The following is a 20,743-nucleotide window of genomic DNA, read 5'->3' as shown; positions in this document are numbered from 1 at the left end:
ACAATGTGTTTTTAATGACAGTTATTGAATCCCTTTTCTTGACTCCCAATTCCTTTATAAACCTCCCCAAAGAAGTCTCCAGTAGTTTCTGAATTATTTCCTGTAGAAAGCAGAATTTTCTCACTTACCATGATTCCTGAATAATCTAAGCCTTTTTTTCTTTTTTTTGTACTCTTTCAATTCTATATATATATTCAATATATATATATATCTATATATATTCAATATATATATATATATTTTATATATATATATATATTCTATATATATATATATATATATATATATATATATATATATTCAATATATATATATATATTTTATATATATATATATATTCTATATATATATATATATATATATATATATATTCAATATATATATATATTTTATATATATATATATTCTATATATATATATATATATATATATATATATATATATATATATATATATATAAAAGGGATGCTGAGGGGGGAGAATTAGGAGCAGGGGAAGGCTTAACTTCCAGAGGAAAAAGTTTCGGCTGTCAGAAATATAATAGAACTGCCATAAGAATATTAAATCAGCCATGCTAATTATGAAACATAATTGAGGTTATGTATTTGTGTCAGGATGAATAGCTCAAACCCCGCCCCCATTGAGATAGAAAATAAAAATCAAGAAAAAAGAGGTAGGGATATTAGGATCCCAGAATTAGAAGAAACCAACATGCCCTAGTGTATAATGATGTTTCAGCACCAAGGACAGAGCCAAAGGGCCATTCTTTAAAATTAGCAAAGTTTTTAGTGTTTTAAAATCTCCACTCAAATGATTGTATACTCATCTATATATTGTTTTTCTGAACATTGGTTATATTTTAGATCTTGGTCTGATATATAAAGATGCCAGCCAACTGCAGCTCCCAAAGTAAAACTAGGCAACAGATGAACAAGATAAGTTTATAGTTATAATACTGTAAGTGCTATTACACAGTTGTGTACAAGTTATGGGGGATCTGGATGAGGGAATGATTACTCTGAATAGTGCAAAGAAAGACCTTACAAAGGAGTAGACCTGTGAACCGGATATTGAAAATTGAGTTTGCAAGAAAGAGAAGTAAGACCTTGAAAGTACCCAGTACATTCAGAGATTTTTGAAAATGTGATTAGAGGTGACTGAAAAGTAGGCTGAATGGGAGAAAAGGATTAGGCTTGAGCACATCACCAAGTGCTGAACTCAAGCTAAGGGGGTTAGGCTTTATCCTGGGAAAAGGGAAATTCACTGTTTCCGTTTTAGAAAGAAAAGTTCAGAAAGATAGTTCAGACATCAGAGGAGAGAATAAACTGAAAAAACATAAGAAATGAGAGGGCAGAAGGTTGAATAAGGGATGTGTGTCCATCTCATCCTGGGAATGAGGGCTGCTCCATCATAACCATGCTTAGACAGAATTTACTTGGCTCAGTTTTCATAAGCTGCTCACAAGAGTTTCATATGTGGATTGTGTCTCTCCAGATTCCTCCAAGAAGATAAAGGATGTCTTGACTGAATTTAACAAGGGCGGAAGCCTCCAACAGTATGGACCACATGAGGTAAGAACATTTCCATTCTAAGCCTTTTTAAAATCCCCATGTTCCAGGCTTTCCATAATCTATTTTCCTCTTAGAGGCTTAGCTTGCCTTGAAGACCTTGCTCCTTGATCTTTTTTTTTTCTTTTTCGTCCTCAAGTCTCAAGTGACCCATCAGTGCAATCTGGCATTGTTTCAAAAATCCATTCATCCCTCAGATTGTCCTGCAGACCACATCACACCTTCTCCTCTGTGCCCAGTATTTCATTCCTCCTACTCCCCTTATTCTCAGCTAATAACTGAGAAAATTAAAGCAGTCAGAAAAGATCTTCACAAGCTACTGACCCATGCACCCAACTAACAATACCTTTTCTCCTGTTGCTGGGAGAATATGGTTCCTCTTGTGCATTCAATCCCACCCTCTTTTGGCCTGTCTTAAGCACTGCTTCAAACATCTTCCCCAGTCCCTTTCCCTTTCTCTCTCTCTATTTCTGTTTTTCATACCAGCTTTCCTACATATATTAGAATTTTCCCATTAACATATAAACAGAAGTGTTCTCTTGACTCCACTTCTCCCCTCTAGCTACCATTTCTCTCATGTCCTTGATAGCAACGCTATGGAAAAGATTTGCCTATACTCATCTCCAACTTCTTTTCTCTCTACTTTCCTGAAAGTCCTTTTTTCAGTGTGTAACTCCTGTTCCTCCATGAAAACCCCTAGTCCAGATGGCCAGAGACCTCCACGTGGCTAAATCCAATAGCAGTTTTGCCCAGTGGCCTTGGCCACAGTGAGTCAAATCCTCCCCAACATTCATTGTGTTTCAGGATGCCACACTCTTCCTGGTTTTCCCCTTACCCCTACACTTGACATTTTCCACTTAAAAAAACAAATGGGAATCTCAAACTTACCATGAGCTAAATTAGTATCTTTAATCTTCCCCCATAAAACTTGTTTTCCCAGCAGTCTTTCAGTCAATGTCACTTCCACTCTTCAAATTATTCAGCTAAAACTGTGGAGTCATCATTGGCTTTTTCTCTTGCTCTCATAACCCCCATCAAGTACATCTTCAAAATTTACCTTCAGAACATATCCATAATCCAGCCACATCTCACCACCGGCACCACAACCATCCTTACCTGTGTGATCACGGTAGTTTGCTCAGATTATCCCAAGAGTCTTGTAACTGGATTTCCTGCTTCTTCCCTTTTCCTTTAACATCTATTCTTCATACACATCCGGAGCAATCTGTTAAATTATGTCAGAGCCTGTCACTACTCTTCTCACAATCTCCCAGAGTTCCCTCACCCCCTATTTAGAATAAAGGTCAGGTCAAGGTCATTACAATCTGTACCTCCTCACCTTTTACTTCTCTCCTCCTTCTCGTTCCTTTCTGGCCAGCTTAGCCTCCCAGGTGCTGTCCAGCAGGTCAGTGTTGATGTAGCCTCAGTACCATTGCATTTATTGTGGCTTCTTCTTAGAATGTTCCTCCCCAACATCTCCATGAGGTTCATTCCCTCACTCCTTCACATCTACACTCAAGTCATTTTCTTGGTGATTGTCCCCTTCTTTGCCCAAAATTTGAAGCCCTCTTCCCTGACCCTTCCTGTCCAACTGCTTTGCTTTATTTTCTTCCTTAGTGCGTCTCACCATCTGTCACACCATATCAGTTACTTAATTAATTGTTTGTGTTTCCCACTAGAATATATTTGTTCACTCCTATGTCTCCGGTGCCCAGAAGAGTATCTGACTCATAACAGTCATTTGACAAATATTTGTTGAATGAATAAATGAAAGCAAGACTGCTTCTATTTCCAAATTCAGTGCACATTTCTTGGGTGCCCAGGCACTATGCTGGGCACTACAGAAGATAAAAAGATGAAGAAGCACAATTTCTTCCTTCTGAAACTTACTCTTTACCGACAGGGTCAAATTCAAGAGACACGACCCCAGAGTCACATAGGCTTAGGTTAAACTTCAAGTTTGAGCATGAGGCAATTTTTGCAGTGTCACATTACAGGACACTTTAAAAATTGCACTCTTTATTACTCCTCTTCTATCACCCTTTGGCCAGGATGCTTTAAACTCAGCTCCCTTTTCCCTGCTCCTGGGTTCTTTTATGAGGGCCAGAAAAGGGACAGATCAGAAGGATTAACTTGGGGAGAGGCTGGCCACTTACTTATTCACATTGTCATCCATTCAACAAACCTGAGTGAACGCTTTCTCTGCTGGACCCTGGGAGTGAATCAACAGAGCCCGTGCTCTCTTGGGGTGCACCTGAGAGGAAGTTAAAAGACACTAATTGCTGGGAGAATGAAGCAGAAGGGAGGTTGCCAGAACAGGGGAGAGAATGAGAATACACCATTTCAAAGAACATTCCTGAGGAGAAGCCATGCAGAGAAGATGGCAGAGCCAGCAAAGAACTCACTGCCCCACACCTTCCACCCCCAATGCAGAAAGCATGGGAACAAAGGCTGGTCGGGGCTGCTAATCAGCCTGTTTTCTCCAGGGACTGATGCATGGGAGGAACAATTTGGTCAGGGCCACCGCGGGTGTGAACACCATGGGAGCTTTCGGAAGGAAGTGGGGGCAGCTTTTTTGTTGAGAGCACGTGGCCACACCTGCCTCCATCAGGGCTGGCCCCCATTCTTTGTAGGCCTGGCACTGCTGCATCCCAGGGGAGCTCTGTCACTCTGATTTCATTCTTTCACAAAGAGCACCTGACTTCTGGTAGGTGTAATGTCATGGCATGGGATTAGGAAAACAAGAAGGGTTTAATTTCTCCTGAGCTTGATGGCTTGCTGCTGCTAAAATGTCTCAACAAGAAAAGAATTAGCTGTGGGAAGGGGCAGATTGCTAGGAAAGCTGGTACTGGAGTCCAGGTCTGAGGCTGTATCTGGCCATTATGAATGTACCCTTGCCTATCAGCACCATGGATCCTCTGGAAGCTAGACCAGTGACAGACAGCTAGAGAGGGCTCAAAACCAGCAGAGCAAAATAGGCAAGTGGCTTGGTGATACTGTGAGCCTAGACTCAAGACACACCAGAGCCCAAACTTCAGCTCTGTCACATATTTGTGATCTTGACCCAGTTATTTATGTTGTCAGAATTTGTGGGGTTTTAAAATTTTTTTTTAGTAGATGGACACAATATCTTTATTTATTTTTATGTGGTGCTGAGGATCGAACCCAGTGCCTCACATATGCAAGGCAGGTGCTCTACCACTGAGCTACATCCCCAGCCCTCAGAATTTGTTTTATCCAAAAAATGATAATAAGAGTCTGGCTGGCATGTCATCCTGAGAATTCAAGTCCCATGCTTGATGAGCTCTCTCTCTCAGTCTTCTCCCTTCTTCACCTGGGTAAGATGAACCTGTTCTCTTGGAAATAGGTTGCAACAGCTGCAGTTGCCCAGCTGCTTCCTGCATGGAATTTGCTGCTGCTGGGGGAAAAACAGAGTTCCTTGGACCTGACAATGAGGGTGTAGTGACATTCCCATGGCACTCCAAGAATTGCCAGTGGACCTCCTAGTGTTGTTAGGTAGTTTTGGTATAATACCAAGCTACCCCCTCCCACTCACACATTCTGCATTTACTAAGTAGCTACCCTGCCCCTCGCCTGTGCTTATCAACAATTTTCTTGTAACCCAGATATTCCTTTGAGGATGGCATGCAGTGACTTACTGAACTTATGGTTCTTGCGGGGAATGACAAGTAGAACTTTGCCAACCCTTGAATCTGTAACAGAGACAGTAAAGATCTGGCTTCAGGTTTTACTCTGCCACTAACTAGCTGGGGCAAATCACTGAATCTCCTGAGCCTGCATGGCATGAGGAGTCCCAGTCCCCTCTAAGCCTTTTCTGGTTTGAATATTCTGTGTTCCCCCACTTATTCTATGCCATTCTGATCCCCAGGATAGGGACATGAATAAATGGGCATGAGTTCCATCATTATTGTTTTCTCATTTCTCATGGAACTCACCGCTTCTGACCATATATTATTATTTCAATATCTTTATGGTATATGTAACACCGTGTCTCTTGAAGGTGTGAACCTATGTCTGATTCAATGGTGTGTTCTGCACTGGTACTCAGCCCAGGCCCAAGGCCATTCCTGAAGTGCACCAACTAGGAACCCATCATCCATTCAAAAACCTATCAAGGCACCATGATTGGTGGTTTAGGGAATATAAAAATGAAATACAACAGATACCTCAGCATCTCTACCTTCTAGGAACTCTATATCTAGTACAAAAAGTAAGATATGTCACAGATAACTAGATTAATCAGAGCAGTATATACAAGTGTCACAAAATAGGAACCAGGGTTCAAAGTGTAGGAATTCAGGTACAGAAGAGCCTTTCAGGCTTCCTGGAGGAAGTGGTAGCTGGATTGGGCCTTAAAGCCTGGCTAAAATGATGATAGATGGAGAAGGAAGTGGTTTATGCTGAGTGAAGTTCATAGAGGCTTGGCCAGGAAAGAACCCAGAGACCAGCATGAACAGAGTGCATAATTAATTACACATTGGGAATGATAGGAGAAAATACCAGAATGGTCTGAGAGCTACAAATTCTGATTGGAGTGGATTATACAGGAGGGTGTGAATCCCAAGTTCTCAGAAACTCCACAGAATGATCCATTGGATCATAGAAACACTACTTATTAGGTCTCCTATTTATATTCATTTTTATTTCATCTAGTTTCCTTTTGCATGTATTTTATGATGTGTAATACAGACACACAGTATTACATCAACTGATTGCAACTCTTTCTTGGGCAATTAGAGGTCAGAAAATTTGGGGAGCTGGGGCTGTAGCTCAGTGGCAGAGCACTTGCCTAGCATGCATAAGGCACTGGGTTCCATCCTCAGCACCACATTCTGTCCATCTACAACTACAAAAAAAATTAAAATTAAAAAAAAAGAAGTCATGGATTATTTTGAGTGGGGAAGCAATCTTATCAGAGTTGCACTTTAGGAAGTCAACCTGGCAAGCATGGATAGACAGACAGGAGGACCAACAGATGGAGGTGAGGAAGGAAGCCCTAGAGAGGTATTGCAGCGGTCCCAGTAAGGTTCATGAAACAAGTCAGAAACTGGTGATGGCAGCAGGAGCAACAGACATGGGAAAGGTTCAGATATGATAGACATTACCAAGGAACAGTGGACAGAGGAAGGGACAATAACTAGTCTTAGGTCATTGAGAGTTCAAAGCTGAGTCTAGAATGTTGGGAGAATTTCTGTTGTTGGCTAGTTTAGGGAGGAAGCTAAAGTTTAAAACTTGAGATCTTCTAGCCAGCCACCTTACCTTGTTGAAAAGAGAGACTGGGGCTCAAAGAATGTGATAGATCTGAGACCATCAGCAGGTATCCTGAGTCTCACACTTATTTTGTTTTTTTTCCCAGCCTAATGTTAGAATTTGTCTAACCAAGCTAGCTTTTTGTTAAATCATTTAGTACAATCTGTTTTCCAGAAATACATCATTTCAATAGTTCTCAAAACTATTAACCAAGAAATTAACAGTACATTTTGGGATTCAAAACTACAGCTTAAAACAGTCCTGTCAATTAAAATAGTTTGAAAAGACAATGCAAAAGAGCTTTTTGAAACGAGTTAATGAACGCCATTAGCAAATATTCCATCAAATCAAAATAGAGAATGAAGAGAACCAAAATAGAACAGAAAACAGAGTTTCAACAAGGAAGATTGAAATGCTGTCAAGAAGCCAAAAAATTAGAAAGTCTAAAAAAATATGTTTGAATATACAACCTCTAAGACAGCAGGTTCAGAGGTAAAGGGCTAGTGCCCAAACTGAATGGGATGAAAGCGGTAAGGGGGGCTAACATGGTCTCTTTGGAGAAGTGGGAAGGAAAGGGTAAGAGAGATGCTCTACTAGTTCCAGCAGACAGCGATCGCTTCAGAACGGTGAACGTGAGCAAGCTTGCTGGTAGAAGTCAAGCAAATACTGGAAGATGCAACCAGAGGCGGACATGCAACCAGTGGAAGCAGGGGTCACCATGGGTGGGTCACACTCAGAAGTAGGAGGAGAAGATTTTGTACTGGAAAAAAAGAGAAGGATGTGTGAAGAGGGGACATTCTGAGGTGATGTGGCTGTGGAGATAGAGAGGCACAGAAAGAGCAGGAACCAGGGAGACACAGACTCCAGAAAAGAAAAGGGACAGAGATGGATAATTGTCACAATAAATGCAAATCTGCACGTGCTTGGTTTCCTTATTCTTTATCTAACATGGTCAGCTTTCTTCCCCCCAGCAAAGGAGATCTCTAGAACAGTCCTGCCTGGAGCTAAACACAAATTGCTGGATGAGCTCCTAGTGGGGTAGGTAGGGATCGTTGGATTGTAGGGCCAAGACTTGGAACCTAAACTTGACCATTCACATACAAGTCAGCTCCTGGTTCTGAGAAGGCTCCCAGAGCTCCCAGGGTGGACAAGGGGTCAAAATTTGGATGGGAGCACCAAGTAGGCTCCCCACAAGGGGATTTTGTTCTCATGGCTGTTATTATTCACAAAAACCAGCACAGCAGATTTTTCAAGTAGTGCTTCCTAGGCTGATTTCCAGGAGCATCTGCCGATTTGATGAAGAATCTGATGCCATGAAAGCACAGCCCAGTGATGACTCACTGCACACTGTTGTTGTCGTCGTTGAGTGTTTGCTGAGTGCAGCAGCTCTTTCTGGCACGGATGCTCTCAGCCTGGGACCAGAAGCCAGGCGTACCGGGAGAGACGCAGCAGGGAAAGGGTCTAGTTTTTGGCATGTCTCTTTTGGTTCTACCTTCTGTCCTTGGCTTCCTACTCTTCTCCTGGTGCCTAAAACCTTCCCAAGGACATGTTTCGAGAAGCAGCTGAGCCAGACACACACAATCCCCTGTCATCTTGGGATCTGCCCAGGGAAGATCAGAATGATGAATGTAATGAAGGATGGAGCTTGTCCTTTTCTCTTCCTGATCTATCCTCTTTTCTGAAACCTGAATACTGAGGAATCACATCCTTTAAGGCACAAGAAGAAAATCGAGATACCACAGAGGAACCATTTCTTTCCGTCATGTTTTCAACTGAGTCCTTCTTCCTCTTAGCTGGGATTCCAAGGCACTCTCCGAGACCCTGTTCTCTAAAGCCATACTCCTCCCAGACAAAGGCAGAGCCCTCCACCTCCAGAGCTCACTCGATTACCCACTTTTTATCCAAATTTAGGCCACATCCTATCTTGTTACATAATCCCACTCTGGTTTGGTGCCCCGTTGAGCCCCGATTTGCAACTGCCGGTGTTTTCTTACATTCCCACCTCCTGCTCCCTAGGCCTGTCATTCTCTGTCACCTCCCTGGCCCTTTCACTCCTGTCCCCATCACCTCTACTTCCTTCGCTTCCTTCTCCATTTGTCTCACCGACCATTTTCCTGCTTCCTTTTCCATCTTTCCTTCCTCCCTGTCCCTTCGCTTCCCTCCACTGACTTTTCTTTCTGTCCTTCTCAGCCAGTTAGCTATGATGTCTTCAAGCTGTTCATGAGAGCATACCTGGAGGTAGACCTTCCTCAGCCCCTGAGCACCCACCTCTTCCTGGCCTTCAGCCAGAAGCCCAGACATGAAACTCCTGACCACCCAAAGGAGGGAGCCAGCAGCAGCGAGCCCAGTGGCCCAGGTACATGGACCAGTTTTCCCCAAGTGGGAGGATATGAAGCAGCTCCAAAGACCTTGTCACAAACACAAATATGTATTTTGAAAGGGTGTCCTGCGCATAGTAACTTCCCCATGGGGTGAGAATGAGGATCAAGGGACCAGGACTCCTTTCTTGTAGGACCTTACAGGAAGTCCTGTTTGATGACTACCTTGTTAAGAGGAATAAAGATGAGAATAATTCCTGCCCCTTAGGATTGGAGGGTAGGATGGGGGGAAGAGAGAACACAGACTAACAAGTGGCAGTAGGAAAAAAGCCCTCAGCAAAGATTCTAGTTTATAAATGGAGCATATTCAGCCCATGTCCAGGTAGGACTAGCGTAGGAAGGAGAAGGCATGGCTACTATCTTCCTGGAACTTGGGCTGCAAGAGGGGAGACAGCCCACCCCAATCAGTGAGCATGAACCAAACTGAAAGTAACCCAGGAACAGAGACAGAATCTGAATGAACATTTCACGTGGGAAGGTCCCCTACCTCTCTGTACGAAGCTGGAAGGCATAAGGTGACCTTTAACTCTTTTTGGTTCTCAGATTCTAATGTACAGAATGCAGATAATGCTGCTAAAGCAGACGAGGCCTGTGCCCCTGATACTGGTGAGCCTTTGGAATATAAGATTTGGGGAAGAAATGGGGAATACTCATCCTTGGGTAGAGCAAGGATACCTAACTGCCAATTTGTCTCCACACAATTGTATAGCTAAAAGAGATCTTTCCTTATGTTGCCTTCAGAACCTTCATCTCTGGGGCTCTTGCCATTTGAATGTCCTGCTATTCCAAGATTAGATAAAGGTTCTTGTTTCACTTGTTCTGGATCAAATGTTTACCTCTGACAGGTCTGCCTGCCCAGAGACAGCAAGCATTCTCAGGAGAAGGGTGGGTGTGCTTTCCTGGGTGTGCACACACACAGGGTTGGCTCAAAGGCTGAGATACAGGTGATTCTATCAATGGATGGATGAAGAAGGTATAGCAAGAGTGGAAGTATGCCCTGATTGACTTTTTAAAAAATATTTTTTTAGTTGTAGATGGACACAATACCTTTATTTTTTTATTTATTTTTATGTGATGCTGAGGATTGAACCCAGTGCCTCATACATGCAAGACAAGCACTCTGCCACTGAGCCACAACCCCAGCCCATGATTGACTTTTAACAATAAATAATTTACACAATTGGTTATATAAATTGGAGAGTTGCTAATAAATTTAACAAGAGGAATCCAGCTACAATTGTATTGAAGATACATTTGCCATATACCTTTTTATTACATATTCCTCTAATCATCATAATCATACCACTTCACACATGAGGAACAGAGGCTCTAAGAGATTATATATGACAAGATTATATAAGAGAGAGGAAGCAGTGGTTTCTTTTGAGGTGCCTAATGTTTGTTTTACTGCTCTGTAAAGGTGCCATTTTTTTTATTTCCTGGAAGAGGGCTATATGCTTAATGGGGCTATTGTAGTGCCTGCTGTTCACAGGCCCTCCCCTGGGCTGTGACAGATGGAATCTTCCTTGATACACTTATCAGTAGAAAGCCATTTCTCTGTGCTATTAACAGGCCCAGACCCAAGGCAAGAAGCTCTTGATAAAACTGGAAGAAGCAAAGATTACCATCTTTGACTTCCATCCTCATGTCCAATACAAATTTCCTGGTAATTGTCAACCTAAGTTTTATCAGGCAATAGAGCATATTGGTCAAGAATCTGGACTTCAGAGTCAGACTGCCTGTGTTTGATTCCCAGCTCTGACATTACCTAACTCTGAAACTGGGGGGGGGGCATGTTTGAACAATGTCTTTATGCTTTGGTGTCCCATTTGTAAAATGAAATGATAATATGAGTTTATATGCAGATTGAGTGAGTTAGATACGTGAATGCTTTGAACAGTGCCTGACACATATAACATTAGTCTTCAGTTCAACAGTATTAGCCATTATGATTCAGACCGCCTTACAGAAGTATATTCTATTCTTAACTCATCATGGTCTGCCAAACTCTCCTTCAGTCTGCATCCTCAGTCCACCAGTGTGTCAGCTGGGCATCCTGTTCTGATGGACTCTTTCTCCCAGGTTGCTCCTGAAGCTTCAAATATAAACCTAAGAGAGTTGAACCTTGTTTGCTATACATTTTATTTTATAGAAAATATAGGTACATGATCAAGCACTTGGGATGTGCCTAGGGAATAAGAATGTGGTTTTATTATATTCTATATATATATATATATATATATAGAATATAATAAAACCACATTCTTATTCCATAGCTAGTGAGTGCATGTTTGTCTCCATAAGGCACTTAGGATGGCCTTTCACCGAGTCCAGTCATTGGCTCAATCTGTCATTGTCATGATGTCAGCTCAGGAAGGACCTGGGCAAAATGAAGAGCTATAGTTTCCTGGATTGTATTTAGTTTCTTATGCTGTTGAGATATTTCAGCAATTCAGAATGTTGAAGTCTCAGGGAAAGCCCTATTTTGGAGAGTTTCTGTTCTATTGTTTTTAGTTTTCCTCAATTATAAAAATAGTTTCTTACATTATAGAAAATTTGAAAAGTATGAAAAAAGAAAAGAGAACAACAAAGATCAGTGATTGTTAGAGGTTGGAGAAGAAGGGATAAATAGGCAAAGCACAAAGGAATTTTAAGGCAGTGAAACTATTCCATATGACGTGACAATGGGGGATACATGTCATTACACATTTATCTAAATCCACAGCATGTACAACAAGAGGAGTGAACCCTAATGTAAACAAACTATCGATTTCAGATGATAATGATGTGTCAATATAGGTTCATCGACAAATGTTCCAGCCACTATGGTGAGGGACCTTGGATACATGGGAGGGAGGCTACACATGTGTGGGAGCAGGGGGTGTGCAAGAAATCTTTGTACCTTCCTCAATTTCACTGTGAACTGAAACTTCTCTTAAAATTTGTCTTAAAAATAAACAAAAAGAAGCAACAAAAATACAACGATGCAATTATATGTGTGTGTGTATGTGTGTGTGTGTGTGTGTGTGTGTGAGAGAGAGATTTCCTTGTAGGATTTTTCCATATATTTTTTTACAGAATCAGGATCAGACTGTGTATATAATTTTGGATCAAGATTTGTTTTTCACTTAACATTGTATTCAAAAAAAATTTCTGTCACTCAAGACTTAGGAGAAGCATCAGTTTTAATGCAAGCCTCTCCTCTGATAGATGAAGATAGCAAGGTTGGCTGTAGGGAGTAAGCTTATTTGTGCGAGATCATACAAAAGTTAGCAGAAATGCAGTACAAGTATCCCTGTCCTGCTTCCTGCCTGGTTCTATTTTCACTATGCTACACTCTCCAAATGGAAGGAAATAAACTATACAGAGACTAGGGAAGAAAGTGGAACCAGACAGGGCCATCCAAGAACCTTCACCTGAAAGGATTTATGATGGCACCAGGAAAGAACCTCTGTGATCTGGAAAAGGACACCGACTGTTTTTTACTGGTGGGACCTGAGGGATATATTCAGGTGGACATAGGTTAGGGATATTTCATATAAGGTGACATAAGGAGGAAGGAGAGGAATGGGACAGTGTCACAGCATCTCCATGCAGGAGTGAACACTAAACTCAATGAAAACTAGAACAATGGCTCAATATCCACGCATAGCTCTAGTGATGCAAGGATCTTCAGGAAAGGCTGTTAAAAAAATCAAGTTAAAAAAAGTTTTATTAAAGTAAAACTGGCATAAAATAAATTGCACATGTATATATATTGTGCATGATTAAATTGACATGTATTGTAAAAATCAGTACAATTTTCAATATAATGAATATATTCATGATCTCTAAAAGTTTTCTTTATATTTCCTTTCTCCCACCTCCTAGCTCTGATCTGCTCTCTGTCACTATATAGTTAGATTGCATCATCTGGATTTTATATAAACTGAATTCTATACCATGTACTTTTGTTGGTCTGCCTTGTTTCATTCAGCATAATAATTTAGAGCTTTATCCATTTTTGTGTATGAATATTTTAGTTGCTAACTAGTACTCTAGCATACAAATGTTCCACAATTTGTTTATCCACTCATCTATGGATGGACATTTTTCTTTCTTATTACATATAACATTGTTATGAATATTCTTGTACAAGTCTTTGTTAGGACAACTTTCATTTTTCTTGGGTAAATAGCAAGCAATAGAATGAATGGTCTAATATAGTAGGTACTGGTATACATTTAACTTTATAGGAAACTTTCAGACTCTTTCCAAAGTGGTCAAAACATTTTTCATATCTAATAGCCATATGTGAGAATTTCTGTTGCTCCATCTCCTCAACAGCTAATGACAGTCTTCTTATTTTTAGTTATTTCTATGCATGTGGTGGTATCTCATGGTGGTTTTTTGTTTACATTTTCCTAATGACCAATGATGTTGCACATCTCTTCATATGTTTAATTGCCGGCTGTATATCTTCTTTAATAAAGTGTTCAACTCTTTTCCCCATTTTTAAATTGGGCTGCATTGAGTTTTAAGAGTTCTTTACATATTTTGGATACAAGTTCTTTACCAGGTATTGTGACTTGCTAATATTTCCTCCCTCTCAGTGACTTGTCTTCTCATTCTCTATCTTTGAAGGAAAAATAGTTAATTTTTATGAAACCTAATTCATAATTTTCTGTCTTTTATGAATTGAGCTTCTGGTATCATATCTTAGAAATCTTTCCCTAACTCAAGATCAAAAAGAACTAACATTTAACATAATGGGGCTTCCAATCCTTGAACATAACCTATCTCCTTATTTCTTTTGGTCTCATTTAATTTCTTTGGCTTCAATTTGCTAAAACTGTATTAAGAACTTTGTACTTATGTTCATTGATATGCATGTTCTTTTCTTGTATCCTCTTCAATTTTGGCTTTAGAATAATGCTGGTCTAATAAAGTGGGTAGAATTTCTACCTCTTAAATTTTCTAGGAGAATTTCTGTAGAATTCATGTTATTCCTTCTCTAAATGTTAAGTACCATATATTTTTGCATTTTGACAGATTTGTTTTGGGGTATAGTTAGGTTACTTGAAAATAATTTGGTAGGGGAGGTCTAGCTTTTAAGTTTCTTGGGCAGAAACAGAAAGGCCAATATTGCTTCACTATTAAGGAAAAACTCTTGAGTCCTCTGCTGATGATTTGGGGGTTACTGGGGTTATCTACCTAGATGATGGGAATAGACATTATTCCTGATTCTCCTTGCATTGCAGAGCTTGTTTTTCTAATCCCGGTTCTTTCCCCTCCTCAGGTAGCTAGTGAGCTTCCTCACACCATAGTGCTAACTACCACTCAGCTGAAAAATTGAGAGTAACAATGCTGTTCTACAAAGGGGACCTTCTATACGTCTGAAATTCTCTCTTGTGAAGTTTCCTCTGCTCCAATATTCTGCTGTATGACCTCTGCCACTTTGGGCTCCCCATTCTCCCAACCCCATCTCAGCTCAGAGAGACAGCCAGGTCTGCCTGGGTTTCCCCTCCCCTAGCACAGCCCAGGAATTCTTTCCAAATAGTAAGATGTGACAGTTGTAGGGCTCATTTAATTTGTTTTCCATCTTCTTAGGAATCACTATTTGCTGTTACATGTTATTAATGCCCTAGGAATTATTGTTTCATGTTTTCTTCCAATTTTTAGATGTTTCAGGTGGGACTTCTCCAGCAGGTATCACTATCAAGGTGCGCTCTCGCGCGCGCGCGCGCGCTCTCTCTCTCTCTCTCTCTCTCTCTCTCTCTCTCTCTCACTCTGTGTGTGTGTGTGTGTGTGTGTGTGTGTGTGTCCATGTTAGTCAAAGTTGAAATCATTGATAACATTCTAATGGATGAATAATCTGAGGATATAGCAAAAACTTGGGGTATAAGTAACAACTCAGAACAAAGGACTTGTCTATTTGTCTTCTACATTATTGCTATATTTTTCCATGACTTTTCCTTCACTGGTTATTTTAATATTTCTGTTGCATATATAATTTTATTGTAATCCTTCCCTATCTCACTATCCCAGTTTTTATCTCATCTAGTTGTAATTCCATCTCACCCCTGAGTCTTTCTACTCTAATTTCATAAAGGTTGTATCTCTCTATACCTACTGAGGGTCTTGTCCAATAGAAAATTATGTTCAAAGATCTGGTCCCCCAAGACTTCAGAATGAAATATCCTTTCCTTATTTTGTAGCTGTTACAAGCTCCATCTTAGTCTCTTCCTGGAGTCCTTTATAGCACACAGAGTATATTTGTCTCCCCTACTATCCTTTTGACTCCCTTCAGACTCACAGTCTAAGCCCCAAGACCTGGCAGGCTTCCATCTAGCACAGGTCTTCTAGACTGAGATGGAACGTTGACCCCCATTGCTTGGCTCTTTGGTTCTCTGAATGAAGACTGTACAGGTTCACAGGGATTTTTCCAGCAGGTGTCACTATCAAGGTGGTCTCTCTCTCTCTCTCTCTCTCTCTCTCTCTCTCTCTCTCTCTCTCTCTCCATCTTCAGCACTCATCACTTGCCAAAGTTGTATTACTTGGTGGTTTTATGACACACAACATGTATTTCCTACTGCCAGTCTTCTGTTTCTTCCCTGGTTAGTTGTTTTCTGGGAGCTGTACATTCCTGCTGGGTATAAAGTGGTCATTTCTGATGGGTATGGAAGTAGAGAGGCTGAGGAACAAGAGAAGACACTCAAGATACCTCAAAAAATAGAATTCATGTTGGATGAAGTGACACATGCTTGTAACCCCAGCAACTGGAGAGGTTGAGCCAGGAGATCTCAAGTTGGAGGCCATTCTCATCAACTTATCAAGCCTATGTCTCAAAATAAAAAAAGGCTTGGAGATGTAGTTCAGTGGTAAAGTGCCCCTGGGTTCAATTCCTAGTACCCTCCCCCAAAAAGGTAAAAAAAAAAATAGAATTCACACAGTAAAATATAGCTGCTCTGTTTTCTTATTAGTATTAGATCTTATATTTCTGAACTAGAACACAGTGTGGAGGAAAAGAATTCTTCTAAGAGGGAAAATTTTAGAGGGAAAACTTACTGTATTCTTGGGTTACAATAAGTGTATTAGTTAGCTTTATTGCTGTGACAAAAATACCTGAGAAGAAAAGCAAAAGAGGAAAGATTTATTTTGATCCACAGTTTCAGAGGTTTTAGTTCATAGTTGCCTGGCCTCATTGCTTTTGGGCCCGTGGTGAGGTGGAACATCATCTCAGGGAAGGACTGGAACAGATGGCCTCACCTCCTTGAAGTGAGAAATGAGGTTGGTGGATGAAATATAGTCCCCAAAGCACCACTCCCAAGGACTCGCTCCTTGCAATGAGGCTTCACCTCTTCCAGTTTCTGCCACCTTCCTTTCAACTTGAACCCACCAATAGACTGACTAGTCCACTGATGGGATTAGCACCTTCATGACCCAGTCACTGCCCCAAAGCCCTACCTGTTGACATTGCTGCATTGTGGACCAAGTCCTAAATACATGAGCCTTTGGGACACTTCCAGATCCAAACTAACAATAAGTCATGTTTTACATTTTCTTTATTCAACTAATTAGGCTTGCAATTAGTCAGAGTTCTTCCTAGTTTCTGGAAATTATTCAACTTTCAGTTCTACTGTTCTCTATTGAATATTCATCTCTTTGTCTTTAAATGAGTTTAAGAATAAAAGTATGAGTCTTGGTGACTACTGATGACTTTCCATTTTGAAATGCCAAAATTATTTCTACAAGTTGAGTGTGTTCCCAAAAAGTAAACTAAATGACACTCACCTATAGACTATTAATATTATCAAGAGTCACTATCATTTTTTTCTGAAGAGTTACCAAGAATAGATGGATTTCTTACAAGGAAATAGACTCTTAAAAGGGTCAGAATAAAGTCCAGAGAGTATGACCTCCATTAACTGGATCTCTAGGACCACTGATTTGATCATGTTTATGTAACTCAAGCTTTTGAAGACACCAATATTAAATTCTTAATCTCTACCATGAAGAGACTGGGGAAACAAAGTGGGTTAGTACTAAATAGAAAGTGTCCTTGAATGCTCTCCTTTTTCCCATTGCAGACTTGAAAATGGTGGAGAAGCAAGCACCATCTAAAAACCAAGTGGCTGCAACCCCCCTGGGAGTACCAGCTGCTCCATCTTCAAGCCCAGAATCCCCCATAGTGTACCTGAAGGATGTGGTGTGTTACCTCTCCCTGCTGGAGACGGGGAGACCTCAAGATAAACTAGAGTGTAAGCATTCACCCTCTCAAGGGAGCTTTGGTTATTTCCTAGAGGAGGATCTGGGGTCCTGTCAATCATTCTTTAACACACTGAAGATTTATCTAGGCTCATGGATATGGGTCATATGGGTCCTACCTCTTTGGGGGAGGTTCCTCTGTCCTACTGCCAGCAGTGATGGGAACGTTTCCTAAAACCCACCCTAAGACACAGTGTCACTTATATATAGGGTAAGAAGGGCATCTAAGACGTTGGCTGTGAGAACCAGAATTTGGAAAGGGTAGAAGTGCTCATCCAAGGGTCAAGACTCCTTTGCTTGGCTGGCAGGGCTTTCTGAAAGCCTCTAACTCAAGGAAAAAATCTTCAATATCTGACCTCCTTTCCTCCCCTAATTCATAAATAAGTGACCCTTTAACCATGAGGAATTTTTCCCCTCTCCCTTGGGCTCTAATAGACCTCTGTCATGGTAAGGTTTATTTCCATTTCTCCCTCACTCTCTACCCACAAGCTCTTTGGTCTCTGGAGAAAGGGGATTAATTAATTGGAATTGAACTTGATTTCATGGTGCTACAAAGATGGTTTCAAAAACAGATCTTCACGAAGACAGTAAGAGCCGGGGCAGAGAGAGCCTGCAGATTGAAGAGGACTCGGCCCAGGAGTTGTTTCACTGGCCTCTGAGCCTGCGGGCATGCTTTTCAGATCAGGGGATGATGGGACCTTGTTAAAAAGTACCTGTTGTCTTTGCTTCTCTTGGTACCTTAAGTAGACAGGAAGGAAAAAACATATACTTTATAGCAAATGTTGAAATTCCATTTAGTAATGAAACTAGCCAACCAAACTTAAACATTAGCACAGGAAGTCTGCCAAAGGTTAACCCTGCCAAAAACAAAATGAAACAGTTTGCTCATTAGCCCAGCTTAAAATCTCCCCCATAGGTTTGAGGTGTTAACAATTTCAAGTCTTAAGTGCTAATTTGGTAGCAAATGTAGCAGATTTCTGTTTTCTGCTGGCTAATGTTAAAAGTGAAATGTCAAATCATTTTCAACATAGAGCTGGGTTTTAGGCATTATGTTTATTAATAACCAAAGTGAAGGTAGCAAATTCTTCATATTAGTGACTCTCAGTCTGAGTCTTGAAACGGCAAAGTAAAGAAACTTCAAAGTTTCTATTATAAAAAATATTTATCTTTTTAGTTGCAGTGGACACAATACCTTTATTTTATTTATTTATTTTTATGTGGTGCCGAGGATCAAACTCAGGGCCTTGCACATGCTGGATGGGTGTTCTACCGCTGAGCCACAACCCTAGCCCTATTATAAAAAACCTTGAAAATAGATATAGGTAAAGAGTAGTGAATACACACATAGGTCTTACTGAGCTCCAACAAGATCAACTTCTAGTCGTTCTTGTTTTGTTAATACCTCCCAACCTTTCCCTCTGCTTCAAATTATTTCCAAGCAAATTTCTGGAATCATACAATTTCATCTGTAAATATTTCAGCATGTGCCTCTAAAATCATTGGTTCCTTCTTAAATAGAACCACATCACTATTATCACATCTAAAGACAATGATTCCTTGCTATTGTCAAATATTCAGCCAGGATTCACATTTTCTGAATTATGTATGTATTTTTAATTGTTTCTTTGAATCCAAATCTAAAGAAAGTCCATATGTTGCCATTGGTTATTATGTCTCTTTCTTCTCTTTTAATTTCTTGTTTCCCTCTCCATTTTGCCAATTTTTTTCCTTGCAAATTTGGGTTATAGTAATTTGGCCACATATTCTGTAGAGTCTTTTCATTTTCATTTTTAATTTAAAGACATCAGTTCAAACCTTTCCCTAATTTTAGTGACTGAGAACAAGCTTTCTTTTAAAAACCCAAGCATGTGCCTTTTGGGAAGTAATAATCTGAAATCTCAACTATTGCCAATACAGTAATACTCTCATCCCTAAACACCTTATATTTGCTACTTGGTTTAAGTACATTTTGTCATTTTCATCTCACAGTAACCCTAGAAGTTTGATAGGATTATTCTTGGTTTACATGTAAGCACAGGAAGGTTGAAAGACTTGCCTGATGGCCCATCACTGAAGGTGGGGCTGTTCCCTCAGCTCCTTCTAGTTCTATGGTTCATTCCAGTAGGACCCTAAAGAGGTGTTTGTTAGACAGTCACCTGGGCCCAGAGTCCAGCACAAGGTTAATGGGAAGCTCCATCGTTCTTCTATTATTTGACCATCTGCTCAGGGAGTAAGCAGCATGCACTGCATGCCCCTGACCAGGACACTTCAAGCCTGACCTCTGTGTTTCTTGCAGTCATGTTTCGTCTCTATGACTCAGATGAGAACGGACTCCTGGACCAAGCGGTAAGGTCTCACTCCAAATATCCCTGCTGGATCTGAGAAAGGGTGGGGTATCGGGGAGCAGGTGGAAGAAGAATCTGAAAATTCTCCATTCCATCTTTATAGGAATTACAATGTCTTAATAATGGCTGCAGAAATCTGAGCCGAACCCCTTCCTTTTACTTCCAAAGAAGGTGAAGCCCAATTTATCTTATCATTGCAGAAGCCTGGGATCATAAAATCTTGGACTGCAGAGATGTTTTAGTATTTCATCTAATTTAACTTCCCCATTCGTAAACTTCCCTTGAAATTTTCTGCAGCCAAGGGGAGGGGGCCACTGAGGCAACAAGACCAGGGCAAGAAGGAGAGGAAAGGAGGTGACCGCCGGTGTGCTTTGCTGTCACCCTTGCTTTCCTCTCATTCCCCAGTGCTAACAGCTGGTTCTGCCTGCTCTGAGCACTTGATCCCATCCCACTGCACCTGAGAAAGGTTGTGACTCACCTCACCCCTTCAGCAAGTGTCAGGGACAGCTCAGGGACCATAAAGTGAGAGAAAGAATAGAAAAGGAAGAAAGTAGAAAGGGAAGGAGGTTCACAACATCAGATAGACCCTATGGCCATGACTGGCACCTCGAATCAGGGCCCAGTAATGGGAAGGCTGTGAGGTTGAAATGCAAGGGCTGAGTCAGACCAGAGACAGGATGGAAGAGAACAAGTCCACCCGACCAACAGAATTATCTCCACTCCCTTGAAACCCAGGTGCCTGTGTGGGACTCCTCCAGCCACATGGCAGTGCTGTGGGTTGAGGCATTTGAGGGAACAACCAGACAGCTCCAGACTAGCAAGCATTTGGTCACTGAGTGTCCTGGATGTCAGGCACTATTCTAAGCACTGGAGATACATCAATGTCTCTAATGGACAAAATTTCATCTCCTCGGGCAGCTTTCAGTCGGGTGCA

The 20,743-nt window shown here is 40.9% G+C and overlaps 1 protein-coding gene across 1 annotated transcript in view; it reads left to right on the top strand.

Moving 5' to 3' along the window:
* Positions 1-1,494: 1,494 nt before the first annotated feature.
* The window catches only part of LOC308640565 (diacylglycerol kinase gamma-like), a gene marked incomplete at both ends in the record, with an annotated part of 36,245 nt that continues 16,996 nt past the window's right edge, over positions 1,495-20,743 (top strand). The window contains 5 exons of the mRNA XM_081312426.1: positions 1,495-1,571; positions 9,030-9,195; positions 9,761-9,823; positions 17,287-17,457; positions 19,761-19,810. Of these exons, the coding sequence (XP_081168552.1) occupies positions 1,495-1,571; positions 9,030-9,195; positions 9,761-9,823; positions 17,287-17,457; positions 19,761-19,810 (527 nt within the window). The remainder of the gene's footprint in view (positions 1,572-9,029; positions 9,196-9,760; positions 9,824-17,286; positions 17,458-19,760; positions 19,811-20,743) is intronic.

Source organism: Spermophilus citellus (assembly GCF_964194105.1).
Source record: "Spermophilus citellus genome assembly, contig: SCAFFOLD_130, whole genome shotgun sequence".
Classification (NCBI taxonomy): Eukaryota; Metazoa; Chordata; class Mammalia; order Rodentia; family Sciuridae; genus Spermophilus; species Spermophilus citellus.
Note: the sequence above shows the minus strand (reverse complement) of the source record. Positions and strands in the feature narration are given on the sequence as shown.